Below are 18,337 nucleotides of genomic sequence, written 5' to 3'. Positions count from 1 at the left end.
TGTGGTTAACAAAATGTGTTAATGATATTGTTGCATTTATTCATGGGAATCATAATATATGCACTGCCTGAATGTAGATGCATATAACATTATATAGCCTATCAAAACAGTTGGTTTCAGTGTATGAATGTGCCTTTCCTGGCATGAAATAAAACTGATGTTCACAGTCTACAGGTGCTTTGTTTTGAGTCTGTGTAGTAGTGTAGTCTGTTTTTCTTCAGGGAGTATTGGATGTAACAGAATTACAATATGTCTTCATAAATGGAAAAATTGAAGATGACACTTTTGCATTTGGTTCTAATAATAATAAAATAAAAAACAAAACAAAAGACATTTTTGGAAAAAGTAGGTAGACTAAATGCTCATCTCTGTTATAAGTGTCTGTTATACAGCTGGGCTTTTTAACTATAAACACTTAAAAGTGCATCTTGTAACAACACTTGCATGTAGACCACTACAAAGTTTACAATGAAACACATTTCACAAATCTGTGTCAAATGTGTGTGTGTGTGTGTGTGTGTGTGTGTGTGTGTGTGTGTTTGTGTGTGTGTGTGTGTGTGCGTGTTGGGGGGGTTTATATATGTATGTATTTGTGCAATATGTGTACTGTATATACAGTTTACGTGTATGTATGTGTGTATTTATGGTGCAAATTCTGTGTTTGGACACACTTTCTCATTCAAATGAGTGGGCTGTCTGGACTTTTGGCTGGTACTTTATATACACGATATGTAGGTAACAATACTCCATATTTAATTTATTTTGTATTCATTACTTCACCATTACAACATATACAGAAGCACAAAAATGAAATACTAAACAAAAACCTTGTGATCACCTGAACCTAAACCTAAAGAACAAGTTAAAGAACAGATGATTGAGTTAAAACTATAGTTGAAACATTACAAACACATGAATTTCAACGTGTTTGAAACAACACCAAATATGTTCTTAATCTGAAATCTTTGTTGCTGAATCAAAAATTGTACACGGAACTAGAGTTCATCAAGTTCATCTTTAGAAAAAAGATGAGATTTAAAGATCATCAGCATCATCTGACGAGCCACCAAACTCGCCCTGTGATTGGTTCAGCGTGTCCCATGCGTGTTGTGGTAAACACAATCTGCGGTGCGTGAGCATGCGTAGAGACTAGTGGAGGATAGTGATCTGGTCATGGATTACACTCATAGAGGGCTCAGTTAGCAAGCTGTCTTCCTTCTATGTTCTCAACTGCTGTTTTTGTTGATTACGAGGTCTTTGCATCTTAAGGAACAACTGTTTCATCACCCGGGGAGCAGGTTGTAAGTATCTGCACGTTGCGTTAGCCATCGGCCTTTACGTTTATTTGATTTAACTTAAAATGCTAATCTGATAGCTAAACTAGCCGGAACTGTTCATGTCGGTGGTAGCGTTTGGGCGCCGTCTATTTCCTGGAATATGCAGCACTGACCCAAGAGTTGACACAGTTTGCAATGTCTTTTAAGACAGAATTGAACCAAGTAGTAGAATAATGCGTTTTGGAATAAGGCAGCTGTAATTTTATACGTTAGACACTTTTATGATGAGCAGGTTAAAGTTGGCTTTGTCGAAGTTATAGCTGTAGTGGAGTTTGTAAAACGTGAAATAGTCGTATCCCGCTACCCTAGCTGTCTTGAAAACAACACTGCAAGTTCACTTATAGAAGTGTTACTTACGTTGTATGCGTGACAAGGACTGAATTGTGCTTGGTTATCAATGAAAACATGCAGTATGATGCTCACTATCATAGTAGCTAATGCCATGCTATAAGTCATTTTATTTTCGTAATACGACTCGTTAACGTCTGTTTAGCGAGTTAGCGGGAGAGCTAATGTTAGCAGGCGAAGCTAGCACACAGTTAAAGATCCATGGATGCAGGGTGGGGATTAGCAACAGTCCATTACTGGTAAAATATAAAAGTGACGAGTAGATTTCAGAAACAAAATCAATTTTATATCTGTCATTGGCTGGTAGATGTTCACATTCTGAAAAAGTTTCCAAAACCTACATGGATGTGTTATATGTCATATGTTATTATACATCCGTGCCTGTATTAAAAACGTCTAGCAACAAACAGTGTACATTTAGAACAATATTAATGTTTTAGTTTATTATGTATCATAGCACAAGATCACAGATGTCTCTTTTTTACAATATGCAGGAGCTCCCATTGAGTTTTGGGATGGCGTCAGATGTGGTTCCCCAAAACCATGGTTCTAAGGGGATCATGACATTTTACCCCACAACTGAGGAATTCAAGGACTTCAGCCGCTACATTGCATATGTGGAGTCCCAAGGAGCACACAAAGCAGGCCTGGCTAAAGTAAGTGCTGATTCAGTATGTGTTCACGGTCCATAGTGCTGGATTTTTGTACATCCACTCTGTCAAAAATTGTCCAATCATCAGTGACGCATTGATGAAGGTTATTAGACCGTCGTTGATTTGGCGATTTCATCTGGAAAAGTTGTGGCAATTTAGCCAAATTGCAAGTTCTTGCAAATTTTTCAGAGAATTCTTGAATTTGCATTATTTATTGCAATTTCCTGGAGGGACTGATTTATTTCTGTTTATGCTCTGGCATAGCTTAGGCAAACATGAGGCCATTTGTCCTCTAAATTTCTATCAAACATATGTTGCGAACACATGACATTCTTATATTCAGAGCCTTACTGATTTTAATAAGTGTTCACAGAAACAGAATAACATGATTTCCAACTTTCTCCCCTAAAGATTGTCCCACCAAAGGAATGGAAGCCTCGAAGTTCCTATGATGATATAGACGATTTGATGATACCTGCACCCATTCAGCAGGTGGTGACAGGCCAGTCAGGCCTTTTCACCCAATACAACATTCAGAAGAAGTCCATGCCTGTCAGAGAGTTTCGCAAGATTGCCAACAGCGACAAGTAAGACGTGCAGTTTTATTTTTCCTTCAGTTGTCATATAATCAGTTATGCCTGCAGTTTAATTCTGTCACTTTCCTTTTCACTATAATGCTGCAAGCTACTTTTTGGTGCTAATAAACTGTTACTGCCTTTCATAGGTTCTGTAGCCCTCACTATGATGACTTTGAGGAACTTGAAAGGAAGTACTGGAAGAATGTGACATTCAACCCACCCATATACGGAGCAGATGTCAATGGAAGTCTGTACGACCCTGTGAGTTGATGTCTTGGATTGCTCTAGTGAATATTCAGCAGCAGTGATGGTTTTTGTGTCTTTTGACCTGATACACAAGGAGCGAAGATAACATTATTTTTTGTTGCTAATAACTTTTTCACATCTGTTGATCTTGTTTTATTTACTTGACTCCCGCAGGACATCAAAGAGTGGAACATCTGTCACCTGGACACAATTTTGGATACTGTGGAACGTGAAAGCGGCATCACAATTGAAGGTGTTAATACACCCTACTTGTATTTTGGCATGTGGAAGACCACCTTTGCATGGCACACTGAGGACATGGACCTCTACAGTATCAACTACTTGCACTTTGGGGAGCCCAAATCATGGTAAAGTACACAAACTAATACATTTTCTCAATCAGTTGCAAACATAAATTGTTGATTCCTACACAAGATTATATACATTACAGTATTTAAAATGTTTTGATATTGGTTCCACACTGCTAGTTGTAATCCACAGAGTTGCATTTCATGATATTTGGTATTAGGAGTAGATGTGGATAGAAAATTCTTACTGCCTCATGGAAATGGGTGCCATTTATATGAGTAAGTCTTTTCACACAGAAAATGCATTAAAATGCTGGGCATTGAGGCACAAGTATTTTCACAGCATAGTACAACATAATTTAATGATGCACCACATTAGTCCATCAAAATGCACTTATGGGGCATTAAAAGCATGTACCTTGAACACTGAGCTGCTTAACCTCAGAGACATTGAGAGGAGGATACACATTCTGCTTTTGTCTTAAAATGATTCAGTAATTACCTTTCCAGTTTTACAATCTGGCCTCAGAAGAGTAAAAAGGCGTTAAATAAACCTGTGCATCCACATGCAGTTCAATCGGAGATCCAGGTATTTTATGCTAATATGCAATGTTGCATCGAGCTACTAGCCTCAAGTAGAGAAAATTAATAGTTCTGCAGATGAGAGTCCAATATCAGTTCACTGTGAATGAGAAGACTCATCTAAATTTCTGCAGGTACTGTGTTCCTCCAGAGCACGGAAAAAGACTGGAGCGTCTGGCTAAAGGTATGAGACCAGTTGAAGATTATCTACAGATTTTTAGAATAAACTTGTTAACAGTGAAGGACGTCCAACATTTATTTTGCTTTTTCTAGGGTTCTTTCCTGGTAGTGCCCAAAATTGTGAGGCCTTTTTGAGGCACAAGATGACCCTCATCTCCCCCTCGATACTGAAGAAATATGGCATTCCATTTGAAAAGGTATGGATAGAATAATTATTTCTTTTATTTCTTTTTCTCTTTTCCTCTCTCTCAGGTTGTCTTTATTAACACTACAAAATCAAGATGTATAAACTATAGATACTAATTTTTGATTACCTTTTTTCCTAAGATAACTCAAGAGGCTGGTGAGTTCATGGTAACTTTCCCCTATGCTTATCATGCTGGTTTCAACCATGGTTTCAACTGTGCTGAATCCACCAATTTTGCCACTGAGAGATGGATTGAATATGGCAAGCAATCAGTTTTGGTGAGGAACACTAACAGTTAATCTAATCTTTATCAGATTGTTTACTTTGCCTGATATAATGTAAACAAATGCATTCATTTCATTGTAAAATCTGTATAATATAGTATAATATGTATAATATATCTGTATAGATGTACATTAATATACATAGTTTTACTTAAAATACCTATTGCCTTCATCATTCAAATCACTGCCTATTTGTTCCTCTCTCTCCTTTTAAGTGCTCATGCCGTAAAGACATGGTTAAGATTTCCATGGATGTATTCGTGAAGAAATTCCAGCCGGATCGCTATGAAAAGTGGTTGGCAGGGCGTGACTTGATACCCATCGATCACTCACGACCAACCCCAGAGGCTAGGGAGTTTTTGGGGGAGTCCTTCAATGACATCACCAGCAACAGTAACAGCTGCTCCATGGAGAGCTGTGAGGAGGATGGAGAGCGGAAGAGGTGGGTCATATACTGCATATACATACATACATTATTGACATTTATAGGACAGTTGGGTAACTGACCCCCGGAGGCAAATTAAATGAAGGCGACACAGTAGAGAAACAAAGAAATATTCGAAGGGTATTTTTTGGAGTGTGGCCACTTGTGCCACTGCCAACATCACATTCCTTTTCTATTCTTCCATAAGTTCTACATCATTGAAACAATTTCAGTCCAGTCTTAGTTTGTAGATTTAGTTTCTTCAGTTTGTTAATTTTTGGAAGGAGGGAATCTGATCTTTATTGCTGTCTGTTCTTGAAACACATGATGTTTATGGTGCTTTCAAGCATGTCACATTAAGTGAAACATGTCTTTTTTAAAAGTAACCCAACAGTATATGTGTTTTATGGTTTCCTGTGAACAAAAATCAAGAGACAATTGAAATTGTTACAAATCCTTTATCAATGTCTCCATTTGATAAACCCTCAGCACCACACAAAGGATCGAGACCAAGAGACACCGGGTGTGTTTGGAGGTTCCAGACGAGGTTGTTCCAAAAGATGATGAGGAAGATGAGCTGTATGGGAAGCGTCCCAGGCTAAGTCTTATACCTCCACGAACTATTTCACAAGATGGCAAGAGAAATAAAGGTATTACCAGTGCATCATTTCACAACTCTTGTGGGTTAGTTTTTCTGTTTTCTGTAAATCATTTTTTGTGGAGGCAGAAAATTAGATGAAAATGTGCTCTTTTTCTATCCCTTCTACAGGCCCACCAAAGTTGGTTGTCACGCCAACCAAGCTGACTTTAATGGATCCGTTTCACAGAGGGTTAAGTAACAGTGATGCAGGCCGTACCCCTCACTATACCAAGACTCGTGCACCTGCCATCCTGTCTCAGTCGCAGCCCAAAAACGGACATCTGTCAGCTTCAGTGACACCTGCATGGACAGAAGCCACAACCCAGCCTGCCCGTAAAATGGGGGTAGCCAGCTTGCTCTTTCACAGGACTCTCAGTCCAAAAGACACTCTTCAAGTGCGCAGCTACAGACTAGAAAAGCACCAGCAGCCTCACACACAGCTTCAGGTGCACAGCTATGCCAGAGAGCATCAACCCCGTCATCTCCAGCTCAGAGCCTGTACACTGCCTCAAACACAGGTTCAGTCCTCGCCTCAGGCACAAAGCTGTGAAACAAAGGAGCCTCAGCCAGAATCCAAAAACATTCTCACCAAAGTAGCATTGAATGATTCAGAAGCACACTGTCCTGTGGAGAAGAACCAAAAAGAGGAAAAACCCGAAATTTCTATGTGTTTAGAAGCTCGGGCTGAAGAAGAGAAGCCTGAAGATGAGCACACCAGCAGGTCTACTTCCCCTCAAACTCAACCCACAGAGTTAAACAAAATGGAGATTGAAGTCCCGAAGAACAGCAAAAGAAAGGTCTGTTTTTATTTTCTCTAACTGAACTCTTTCCTAATAATATATGCTACAGGTAAAAGTTGCACAGTCAGTAAAAATGTTAGTCATTGTTGGCTCTCTGTGTCTCACTGGCTAATGCATGTTAAAGCTCAGGTCATACTTTCATGGAGCATGCAGTTATTTTTGTCAAACTAACATCAAATGACCCAAAACAGCTTGTAGTTAAGTCGTTTCTTTATAATACTACATGTACAGTACCTGTCAAAAGTTTGGACACACTCTCATTCAAAGGAATGGGAGGGTTTATCCAAACCTTTTAATGGCACTGAAGAAGAAAAAACCGCAAGACTTTTTGGTGGCTCTGTATTGGTGCATTTCCCTTGCAAAATGTTTCCATACTAATCTCTTTGAGCTTGTCATCATTACTAATTGCTACACATCAGTAATTGGTGACCTCTCTGATGGTGACAAAATAAACACTCATTCTAAAATTTGCCATGAATGTTCAATGTTATTCATGCTGTTCAAACCACAGAGTAACCAATGCCCACTTGCGGATAGTGGCATTATCATCCTGAACGACACCATTCCTGTCGAGAAACCAATACACGATGAGATGAAGGTGATCGCACCTCAGTGTCTGCAGGTACTGCAGGAGAATCACTATGTAAGTAGTTACTAGCAGTAACTAAATTCTCAAAGGGACAATTGGACTTAATGTTCATCTGGAAATGCATGCATACCAGTACAGAGCTCCAAAAAGATGTTATAGCAACTGATGTTATGTTTATTGCTACAGATATAGTACAATCCCTATTTTGAACATTTTGTCTTGCTATATGTAACCTCCTCCACCAGGTGTCAGAAGAGCAGTCGTACTGCAAATCAGTGGTGAAGAAGCAACAGCAGCAAGAAGAGCTTTGTCGACTTCCCCGTCATCACCCTCTAATCAGAGAGGTGCACAGTGATGACGGTACGCAGATCATAATTCATTTTATTGGTACTATCTGTGTGCTTGTTTACCGAGCCCTGTGATTCATAATGACAGGTCCTGGCCTCATTACATCTTCCGTCAATGAATTTGCTTCATTGATTAATTTACCTTTCATCTTTTACATTTTTCACTGCTTCTTCACTTTCCATCTCTCTAAATACCAATGCTTCCCCCGCCATCCTCCTTCATCCTACTCCCTTCATGCTTTCCCTTTACTTCTTCCTGTCTTTCATTTCACCATCCAATCTGTAGAGGCATATGTTGATGCAGAGGTAGAGCAGGAAGAGAAGGAGGAGTGGGCAAAGCCACTTACTCAACTGTGGCAGTGTCGGCCATATAACCCCCTGTCTGAGAGGGAATACAACAAGCGCATGGGCCAGCAGGCCCCTTACTGCTCCATCTGTCTGCTCTTCCACACTTACCATCAGGTGAGAACCAAGTCATTTATGTTATTGTTTTATTACCATCTCATCAGTGGAAAGTAGGTTATCAATACTAAAGTATATACAATACCAATCAAAAGTTTGGAAACACCTTCCCATTCACTGGATTGAGAAAGCGTGTCCAAACTTTTAACTGGTACTGTATATTTCTTTGTCTTTATGGGAATCAACTTTTGAAACAATCATCTTTTCTTAAAACATGTCAAGGACGAGATCCTTAAAAGAAGAGCTTGATAATATAGTTTTGAAGCAAAAATGTAGAGTGTATGTCTCACAAATGTTTAAATTATGCTGGCATAGTTGTGCATTAATTTGACACTTAACAGGTTTGAAGGTGTCTTAGCCAGAGAGTCCATGAGATATTTATATAATGAATGTGTGAAATAATGTGATAATATGTCTCTGAACCTTTTTTCCCCCTTCAAGTCTGAGTCCGGTAGTGGAAGTTCCAGCGTGACGTTGGTGAACCACCCAGGAGGCCGCCAGTGGTCGAAACCACTCATCCCTGAAATGTGTTTCAACACCCATAGCACCAAGATGACTGATAGCGGGGAGGGACAGCTGTCTAACCCACACGTAGCAGGGGACGAGACCAGCCGGCTGGTCAGCTGTACTCAGTGCTGTGTCCGCGTACATACCAGTAAGCCCCCTATCTACTAAAAGTATGCATTGTTTAGAACAGGGGTATTCAATTGAAATTCACTGACGTCGAATTTGTTAAAATGTCCTCAGGTGAAGGTCTGGAACATCATAATGTCTGTGTTATTTCTCAGTACCTTGAAGTAGCATTGTAGTTACATCAGCTGTGTCTAGTGGGTAGATTACAGACTAAAATTCATGTATTAGTATTTACACTGAACCTGTGGGATTCAAATAAATGATAAAATAGATAAAAATAAGAATAAAGAAAGAATAAGATAAATACATTTTATTTTCTTATATCAAATAAAGATGGCATTTTAAAATAAAGTGCATAATAGGAAGCTTTTGATTGTGCTTATTAAACGAAGTGCTGAGTTTTAGAAAAATAAAAAAAATCCCTTTTTACTTTTAAACTTAACTTAAACTTAAACCATTTATAACAAAACATCTCAACACTCATTAACTCTTTTCTCCATGTGTATCTCACTGACAGTTGAGTCTCTCCACATGTCCAAATGCAGGGATTTGATTGGCTGGTTAGCAACCCTTGGGAAGATTGGCTATGCACAGTGGTCTGTGAGTTTCCGAGGGCCGCTCCACTTTTACCGTAATAGCTGGAGAAGCTGCGCTCGTTAAAATAGAAACACTCAGACAAAATTTAACAATCCTCAGGTCCGAGTCTAGACCGCGGTCCACCTATTAGTGACCTCTGGTTTAGAACATTCCAGTACATTCAAGTTATTTGTTATTCTTTAGGAAACACCACTCAAAGCTTATTCTTAGCACTACTGTTATATGCAGTTGTATCAGACGCTGCTATCAGTAAAGTAAATGTATTATGGAGGAATATGTAAGCACAGCTGGGGCGCACAAAATGATTCAGCAAGCACTGCTAAAAGCTCATACATAGCATGTTTTCTGGAGAGCTATAATTTAAGTCAAAGTCATGTTTTTTTGCAATATTTTGTTATTTATAAATTATTTGTCTTTCCATAAAATGTTTTATTTAAGTTTATCCGAGCCTGGACGCTCACAAACATCCACTAACAAAGTTTTACAAAATCCCTGCACACTGCTGTCTCATTCCCAGTTCTTTTTTTAACTTAATGTTGATATGATCCACAATGTTTTGCCGACAGATGGTCTTCCTTATCTATAAACAAAATGTTTTCAGTTGTGTCCTCATAAAATAACAAGGTGTGTGGGGAATTAATGTTTTGTGCACATCACCAGCCAAAGAGGGGACATCATTTATAGCAACATTTATAGCAAAGCTGTGAGATCTTAACAGAAATGAATGTGTGATGTGTTCATCTCTGTTCCCCTTCAGGTTGCTATGGTGTGTCTGGGGACGAAGCGGAGCTAGACGACTGGCTGTGTGCTCGCTGTGAGGCTGATGCCACCACTGAGGTTAGCTAACAGCCCGTCATTATTTAGAGAGAAATCATTTACATCACTCGTCCTTCTGATAGCAGAGAAAACCGACAAACGCAGCTGCAGACTTGTTGTACAACTTTACTGATCCGACAGAGAAACAGAGGTTTATGAATTCTTGAAGAGAATGTATTTGCATCTAGATGCAGCCAAGACCATTGTGGTGTTTACAAGAATCATGATGCACTTTTACTGCAGCTTTATGTGGCCTTTAAGTTCATCAGGCAGAACCCACTTCATGAAGTCATTAAACCAAACCGTTACGTACGTCACCAGCACCTCAAAGTTGTGCTTCTAGCCCTCCCTGTAATAATGCTTTAATATGATTGATAATGATAGCAGCCCCGCCTGCCACCACTTCCTTTGTTCTAAAACGGTGAGAATGTTGACTTCCTTTGTTATTGTATGTGTTTTTCTTGTCTTTGTTTGTGGAAATGTATCTGTAAATTTCCTGCTTCCAGTATTCCTGTCTGATCCGAGCAATAGATTCTTGTAGGAATGTAACCCAACTTTTGTACAAAGACCTTTGACCACAAGTGGGCAATGCTACCCCATAAATCACTGTCATCAAAGGTCTTTGATTTCCTACTGCCTCTGTTCTGTTTACCATCCGTGAGATTGAATAATAGTCTTTTATTTCCCTTAATGCAAAGAATCTTAAGCTTATTTATCTTGTAGATTCAAAGATAATTATAGGCATGCCTCATTTTGAAATAGTCTATAATAAAAAATTTCCAGGCTCCTAAATTGAACTGTCTTCATTAAGTCTACCAGCCCCTAACCATTGTTTAAATGATGTGCTCTGTAGGAAACCAGGCAGAAAATCAAGTGTGAAAATACACATGTACAGCTGTGATTAGATGATGATAACCCAATGTTAAGATTATAGTGGTCAAAAACTACAACAATCTTGCACTTCTTATTAGTATGTATGACTACTATAGAGGTAAAACAACCAGTTTTTAATCCAGATCAACTCTTCACTCTCTGACTGTGCCTTTATGACACAACCTATTGGCTGGTGTTTATTCATTAGTGCCACTCTACAGGCCAAGTGATGCATGTTAGGAATAGGTTTTATGAAAGTGAACTTGTTGTGACAGCTGCTTTATATATCAATACCTGTCCTGCAGAGGAGATATGGATCCCCAGTTTAAACTATAAATAATCAACAGTAATATCCAAGTGTCCAGACGTAAACATGGTAATAGGGACATTAGCTACCAGAACTATTACTTTGAAAATGAACAGACATTATTGTGTTTTTCTTCCTCCAGGATTGTTGCCTGTGTTCACTGAGAGGGGGAGCTCTGCAGAGGGCCAACAATGACAAGTAAGTAATACCAGCAGTCAATAGTGCAGCTACCACAGACCTTAAATTTCTCAGTAGCCATGGAAGTTTAAGTTGGTGCTTACCTCCAAATATTAATTCAAGAACAATGTCAGATAATATGGTGTCATTACTTCCTCAATGTGATGTACAAATATTTCAGTGATCAGTCTTTAATGTAATCCCAAGGGGTTAATAGTGACAAGCATGTAAAGTGTTTGTTTTGATAGTAATATGGGAACTAGGGGAAAAAAGGAAGTGTCCTCATTGTTTGGACTGTTTCAACTTCAAACATAGTCTAACATGGTCTTAAAGCTCACAGGATTTTAAGGGGACACAAACCCTGTTAATTGAACTAGAAAGTCTTCATGGTCACAGTCGTAAACTTGTGAAAGTAAGGGCAAGAAAAAGTACTTGAGAAGGATTTAGTGTGTGACGTTTACAAAACAGGCCAGACATAATGTGTCTGGCTGGTACACAACAGATTTATATCCATGCTTACTCTCACTTTCCTTTGAACTACATGAAATCTGTTACTGCTGAAATCCATCTGGTGGATCAAGCACCTTAAGCTAAATGTGCTTTTTAAATGCAAAGATGTACATACGCATCCACATAACAGCAGATTGTGTGTACGTGGCTGTTAATCACCTTCACAGGAAATGTCTGTTGAAATGACAGGAAACACAATTTTTTAAGCATGTTTTTTTATTTGAATGGAGGGTCTAAGGTTGTTTTATTGCTGTAAAGCTGAGTGCTATTGGGCAATGCAAATTAAAGCTGACATGGGTAAACATACAAAGTTTCCCTGTCAGCCAACTATCTCTAATGTTGTATGACGGTGGGTGACGTCTCTCTTCTTATTGGTTAGAATAATGCACTTTATAACTATGATTAGGCTGAAAGTGAAAAATATTGTTTTGGCTTTGAAGTGGAGTTCTTGGTGTTCATATAAATATTGTCTGCAGAATTGTACTCAAGCAGGGACCGCTTAACAAACTAGTATCAGTTGTCAGTTAAGTACAATTTTTGCTTCACTATATCTAAACACACAACTGACTGGTGGAGAACTTTGGCCAAAAATGTTTTTGAACTCAAGGTCCACTTGTAAACTAGCTTTCTATATTTTTACATGGAGATAGTTTTTGGTGACATTAAAGCAATCTTGTTTTAAAGTGTTGTGTTTGGGAAAGCTTGGAAAATTGTGTCATGATTTGCTGAAATGTAATGTTGATTTCAGCTAAAATATTTATCCTAATTATGTATTTATCAATTAGTCATTTCTAATGATTTATATGTGAACATTAACTTGTATTCCCAACACTAGACTGAATAATTAACCACATTGCTGAATATGTGCTGTGACATTTCAAGAGACACGGAAACCTGGACATTGTACTGTTTGTCCTGAATCTATTTCATGTTTGACTTTCTCATAGATGGGTTCATGTTCTGTGTGCCATCACTGTGCTGGAAGCTCGCTTTGTCAACATCACTGAGCGGAGCCCCATTGACCTCTCTGCAATCCCACTGCCACGCTTCAGACTGGTAAGACTCACTGCAGTTACAGTGATGAGGTGTACGTTTTAGTGCAGAGGTAGTGATTTAGAGTAAGTCATATAAAAAAGTCCTATGAACATTCAGTCAATTTTAGGCGGCACGATGCTGAAATAAATTTTTTTTTGTGCTTGTTCCATGTCCACCAACACATTGTTCTTTTCTAACTGTATAAGAAATACACAAACTGTTAGTTTGAATATCTCATTTTTATCACAATGAGTTTCCATTCCTTCATGATGAGTATGTTCCGTTTTTCCACTACAGCACACTCCTTTACCCATAAACAGATTGTATACTTGATAAACAGAACTGATAGCATCTGTTTGGTTCTTGCTAATGACGGACAATGAAGCAAAGTGAAACTGTTCTCCGTTTCACTTCTCATCCTGGCACCTGGGAACATCATATTCTGACATTTGATTAAAAAAAGAAGAAATGCCCCTAATGCACAACAATAAACAGTGTATTCATTTTTATTGAGTAAGCTAACTGCTGAGTTTACTTGGACATAATGTGAAAAGCTGACAGTACATGCTCACCCTCTGTCTTGTGTGTTTGTATGAGTCACCCACAAAACATTCTGTCGGAAATAATTCAGAACTTTGTTCACAGTAGTCGTCCTTGTCTCCATTGTTATAGGTCTGTATCTCAGTGGAGCCTCATTCAATAGATATACTTCTAAATAAGCACGTATGATGTCAGAACCCCATTAAACAATCAAAAGGAAGCTCTGCAGTTTCCTGGTAACATATTTGTCCCAGTTCATGTCTGGGTCCACCTGTTTTTTACTCCCTTTGAAAACTTTATTTATCAGTTTCCTCACTTCCTTTCTCCTCCTTTCCTTCCCCTTTTATTTCCTTTCCTTAAACTTGCCACTCGTCACTCTTCATCTTAACCCTTTTTCCACCCTCCACTGTTGTGTCTTTGTCACCATGGTAGAAGTGTGCATACTGCAGGAAGCGGATGAAGACGGATGTGAATGGCTGCTGTGTCCAGTGCTCCCATGGACGATGCTCTACTGCTTTTCACCCCACCTGCGCTCAGGCAGCTGGGATCCTCATGCACCCAGACGACTGGCCGTTCATAGTCTTCATCACCTGCCACAGACACCGAGCGCCTGTCATACCTGAGGTACCACAGTGTAAAAGCGCCTACATCGTTATATATACAGTACAGTGTTACAGCTGTGAAGTCAGTTTTATTTATATAGCCTCAAAGGATTAAATATCACATACATTATCCTGTGAACCTCTGTCTATATTTTGGGGTTTTGCACAGGGGGGAAAAGGGCTAACTGGAGCATTTCTCATGAGAAGAAAAAAGAAAGTGATTTGTTGCTCATGTCTGATCTCACTGCTTAGCTTGTAGTGGGTTAACTAAAGGGAAAGCTGCCCAGAAAGATCGTTATATCTTTACAGATAACTTTTGTGTGCCATAAAAAGTTGAGTCATTTCCACAGATTGACTGTGACGTCTCACCATCCCCAGTCATTACTTCTGTTAAGCTGGGTATGAATTCAGTACTGTGTCACAGGTTCTAAGATCATGCTAGGACCTCTTAAATTTCCTAAATCAAGCTATACACTATTTTCTTGTGACAGTTTTTGTTTTGAAAGTGAGGAGTGTCTAATTAGGCTTGCATCATTGCTTCCGGCCCTAGTTTAGTCAACCGTGCAGCACAGTAATAGCTGTAAAAATGCTTTCTCAGCCCCCAAACTACCACAGGGATTTTTTTCTTTTCACTCATTGGGGAAGACCGACATCTGTTTGGTCCTGTTGAGATATGCAAAGACAGATTTGATTTTTATTGAATTTAAGTGGACTTTTTAAAAAATTTGCTGATGAGACTTTGAGCTATGCAACAATATGTCTGAGCTTGTTAGTCTGAAATCTATGCAAATGCATTTGTAGCATGAAGCAGAGCCATATAATTTGTGGGGTACACATTACTGACCGCATATTGTTTTAGTCTCAGCAGTAGACTAATCCTTGCTGAATTATCTTTATTGACCCGTGCTGTCTCCTGAACTATAACCACCGTCTCATCTTTCACATGATGAGATTTCAAGAGTAACAACCAGCTTCTGTCCCACAGCGTGACAAGGCTTCCATGCGGGAGTTGGCAGTGGGCCAGAAGGTGATCTGCAAATACAAAAATGGCCGTTACTACCACAGTGACGTGGTGGAACTGACTACAGCCACCTTCTATGAGGTTGTGTTCGACGACGGATCATACAGCGACAATCTCTTCCCAGAGGACATCGAGGTTATAAAAAGAAATCATTTACTGTGTCAAGTGAAAACTTTATTATTACACTGTTGTGTAGCATCAAATATATTAATGGATGACGTGAGTCACTGAATAACTGTGAGATTTAACAGTTATTCATAACAGGTTCCTCATCTAATATATTTCACCATTCACCCTTATGTGTTTTCAGAATCGGGACTGTATCCGACTCGGTCCCCCCACAGAAGGTGCTGCTGTTCAAGTACGATGGACAGACGGGTTGATATACGGGGCAAAATTTGTAGCATCGCACTCCGTTCCCATGTACCTGGTAAATCTCCACTTATCTGTCTCACTTGCCCTACCTTACACGCTTATGCTGTAGGTAAAATTCTAACTCATTTTGTTCAGACCACATCAGAAGATGCTGAGTTGAGTGCCTTAACCTCAAAAAGGGGGTGGTCTGTGCAGGCAACCATAAAAACATCAGTACTTTTATCTGGATGGCTTTTTATGCAGTGTCTCTGGTCATAAACATTTGTATAAAGGGATTTATTGCGGCATGTAAGTATACATATGTGTATATGCACATTTTGTATTTTAATGGTTTAACTTACTGTGTGTGTGTGTGTGTGTGTGTGTGTGTGTGTGTGTGTGTGTGTGTGTGTGTGTGTGTGTGTGTGTGTGTGTGTGTGTGTGTGTGTGTGTGTGTGTGTGTGTGTGTGTGTGTGTGTGTGTGTGTGTGTGTGTGTGTGTGTGTGTGTGTGTGTGTGTGTGTGTGTGTGTATTCAGGTTGAGTTTGAGGATGGATCACAAATCTCTGTCAAGCGAGATGACATCTACACTCTAGATGAGAATCTGCCCAAAAGAGTCAAGTCACGAATGGTAATTTATAATTCCTCACAGATTTGATTCATGTCATGAGCGGTATCGAGAAAAAAATCTGAAAATGAAAAGATACATTTTATCAGACGTGTTATGGAGTGTGCTAGGTGTGACTTATGTTTGGGATTTGACAGATATGTAGCACCAGGAACTCTGAACTCATTTCTCTTTCTGATGTTGTGCTTGCTCCGTAGTCGGTGGCGTCAGACATGCGTTTTGAGCTCTTCACACAGAACAACGTCAAACAGAACTCCAAAAGGCAACGGGTCATCAACTCTCGATACAGAGAGGACTATATCGAGCCCGTCATTTACCGAGCCATCATGGAGTGACATCCATCTTTCTCTCTCCTCCTGCTTTCCCACCTCTTCTCCTCCTCCACCTCATCAACTCACCCCAGAGAACTGCAGCTCCAGGTCTTTGTTTCCTGGTATGGCTTCCCTGTTTCTGCCTGCTGCTGATAGGAACGATCCCTCCCTCTAGCTTCCACGGCCTGCCAGGCTACATATTTATAAACTACGGCTGGGACTTTAAATGACTTTTGTGTGCATTGAATAATGTTCTTAGACCTCCCATTTACCATCCCCCTCTGTATATTGTATTTTCTTTCTCTATTTCTTTTTTTTCCCCTCCCCACTTTTTCTCAGGAAGGAGCCATCAGTGAATTATTAAATATGGAAAAGGTTGGAATATCTAACTGAGACAAGATGTTTTTTTTTCTTCTCTGCAACCACATTAAGCAGCTGTTGAGTAAATGCAGCTGAACACAGGACATGGTGGAAGGTAGATTCTCCACTTCAATTATATTTCATTCATAAACAGCAGTGCATACAATTGCACTTGGGAATGAGGTTTTAAAGAAAGCATTACTTTGGATCAGTTTCTCATTCATGAGGTTTAACCATGTTTAAACACTTGATCAGTTATTAACTACAATATCAATTTGATTAATCAATAATTCTGTTAATTTGTAATCCCAAAGATGAATGAAATAACATCTAAAGATCACTGTCAGTTTTTATCTCTGTAAGGTGGGGCCTGATTTTTGACAGATCTTTTCCTTAGATTGTACTTCATGCATTTCATAGTTCACCTGCACCAAGGTGTGTTGACGTGCATCTACTGTGAAAATAGAAGAAAGCGAGGCAAGTTTTATAGGCCCACGCCTTACATTACAGAAGGGCCAAGTGTACTTTGTTTTATTTTTTCTAAAGCTTAAGGTTTATTATAACTATTGTAATGAATGTTATGATTACACTTTATTTATGCGAGTGCATTGAGAACAAAGCTATTTTTGTCATGTCCTTTTCACAATCTGTAGAAAACTTCAGATGTATTTATATTTATTATATTGATAGGTTTTCACACATCCTGTTTAAGATTGCAGGCTCGCTTTCCTTTGCTCCTTTGGGATTGGATGGTGCCAATGCCAATCGGAATCAAGTCCCTCTTAAAGCAAAAAGCACTTATTGTTCCCTGCTGCCACAGGGGACATTTAAAATGTTCTAGACACATGGCATCCGCTAAGTTTAGATTAGGTGACTTTTTTGTGTGTTTCTCTGATGGAAAATTAGCTCTAGAGGTTATAGTCCAAACCCAACTAAACAAAACGTTGTAAGAGGATCGTTTTCAGACTTGTAAGGCAAGTTTCCTTTTCCTTTCATGTTGAGTCCCTTGTATCTGCTTTGAAATAGTCTTTTCTGTAGAGAATTATGGAAAATCGCCAGCTTCTCAGGAGGACTAGGTGTGCAGACAATTTTTTAGCTATGTCCAATTCATGGCCACTGTTATCTATTTGGTTTCATTTGGGCCTATATCCGAGGCACCATTAAATCTGTACACTCTTTGTAAACATCAACTGTTTGAGTAAAGTTTGGTCTAAGAAAAACAACACTTTGTACTGTTTATGTTTTTGCCCTAATGTGTAATTACTTCACATAAAATGTATGTGCGCCGTCATGCTTGTCTGATGAGCAGATTAAATCACAGGGATTCAGGCAGCAGTTCTATTAGAAGCATTACGGTTTTGTGGCAAGCTGTTCTTGACATTTCTGTTTTTGGATCCTCCCTCAGCCAGAGGGGCTGCAGCTGTGCCAAAGCAGGATGAGTCTTGTAGGAACCCTGTTTGAATTTGATTAGATAGCTTGCATCTGGCTCTGTATATCATGGCATGTACTCCCTTTTTGTACACTAATACTAGTAAAAACAACATACAGCAAGCTGTTGAGAAAAAAAAAGAAGCTTCCCAGAATGAAATCCAATTGCATCAGAAAAGTC

The 18,337-nt window shown here is 39.2% G+C and overlaps 1 protein-coding gene across 2 annotated transcripts; it reads left to right on the top strand.

The window, feature by feature from the left end:
* Nucleotides 1–1,170: 1,170 nt before the first annotated feature.
* On the top strand, nt 1,171–17,951 carry kdm4ab (lysine (K)-specific demethylase 4A, genome duplicate b). Of its 2 annotated transcripts, XM_062428814.1 has the most exons (23): nt 1,171–1,301; nt 2,180–2,341; nt 2,750–2,925; nt 3,063–3,177; nt 3,337–3,530; nt 4,187–4,236; nt 4,326–4,429; nt 4,560–4,697; nt 4,919–5,145; nt 5,617–5,777; nt 5,897–6,564; nt 7,079–7,210; nt 7,402–7,516; nt 7,790–7,965; nt 8,407–8,620; nt 9,953–10,032; nt 11,334–11,389; nt 12,826–12,934; nt 13,886–14,077; nt 15,041–15,211; nt 15,387–15,506; nt 15,968–16,060; nt 16,255–17,951. In XM_062428814.1, the coding sequence occupies exons 2-23, from the start codon at nt 2,201–2,203 to the stop codon at nt 16,390–16,392; spliced, it is 3,570 nt and encodes a 1,189-aa protein (XP_062284798.1). In that variant the 5' UTR covers nt 1,171–1,301; nt 2,180–2,200; the 3' UTR covers nt 16,393–17,951. The 2 variants fall into 2 exon arrangements, with proteins under 2 accessions (XP_062284798.1, XP_062284799.1); XM_062428815.1 differs by lacking the exon at nt 7,079–7,210.
* Nucleotides 17,952–18,337: the final 386 nt, after the last annotated feature.

The sequence above is a fragment of the Scomber scombrus genome, chromosome 11 (assembly GCF_963691925.1).
Source record: "Scomber scombrus chromosome 11, fScoSco1.1, whole genome shotgun sequence".
NCBI classification, from domain to species: Eukaryota; Metazoa; Chordata; class Actinopteri; order Scombriformes; family Scombridae; genus Scomber; species Scomber scombrus.
The sequence above is the reverse complement of the archived record's forward strand: the minus strand, read 5'-3'. Positions and strand labels throughout refer to the sequence as shown.

Coding starts and splice junctions, on each gene's coding strand:
- kdm4ab (XM_062428814.1), top strand. CDS start 2,201: ATGGCGTCAGATGTGGTTCCCCAAAACCATGGTTCTAAGGGGATCATG. Junction 11,390..12,825: donor CAGAGGGCCAACAATGACAA/GTAAGTAATACC, acceptor ACTTTCTCATAG/ATGGGTTCATGTTCTGTGTG. Junction 15,507..15,967: donor ACTCCGTTCCCATGTACCTG/GTAAATCTCCAC, acceptor GTGTGTATTCAG/GTTGAGTTTGAGGATGGATC.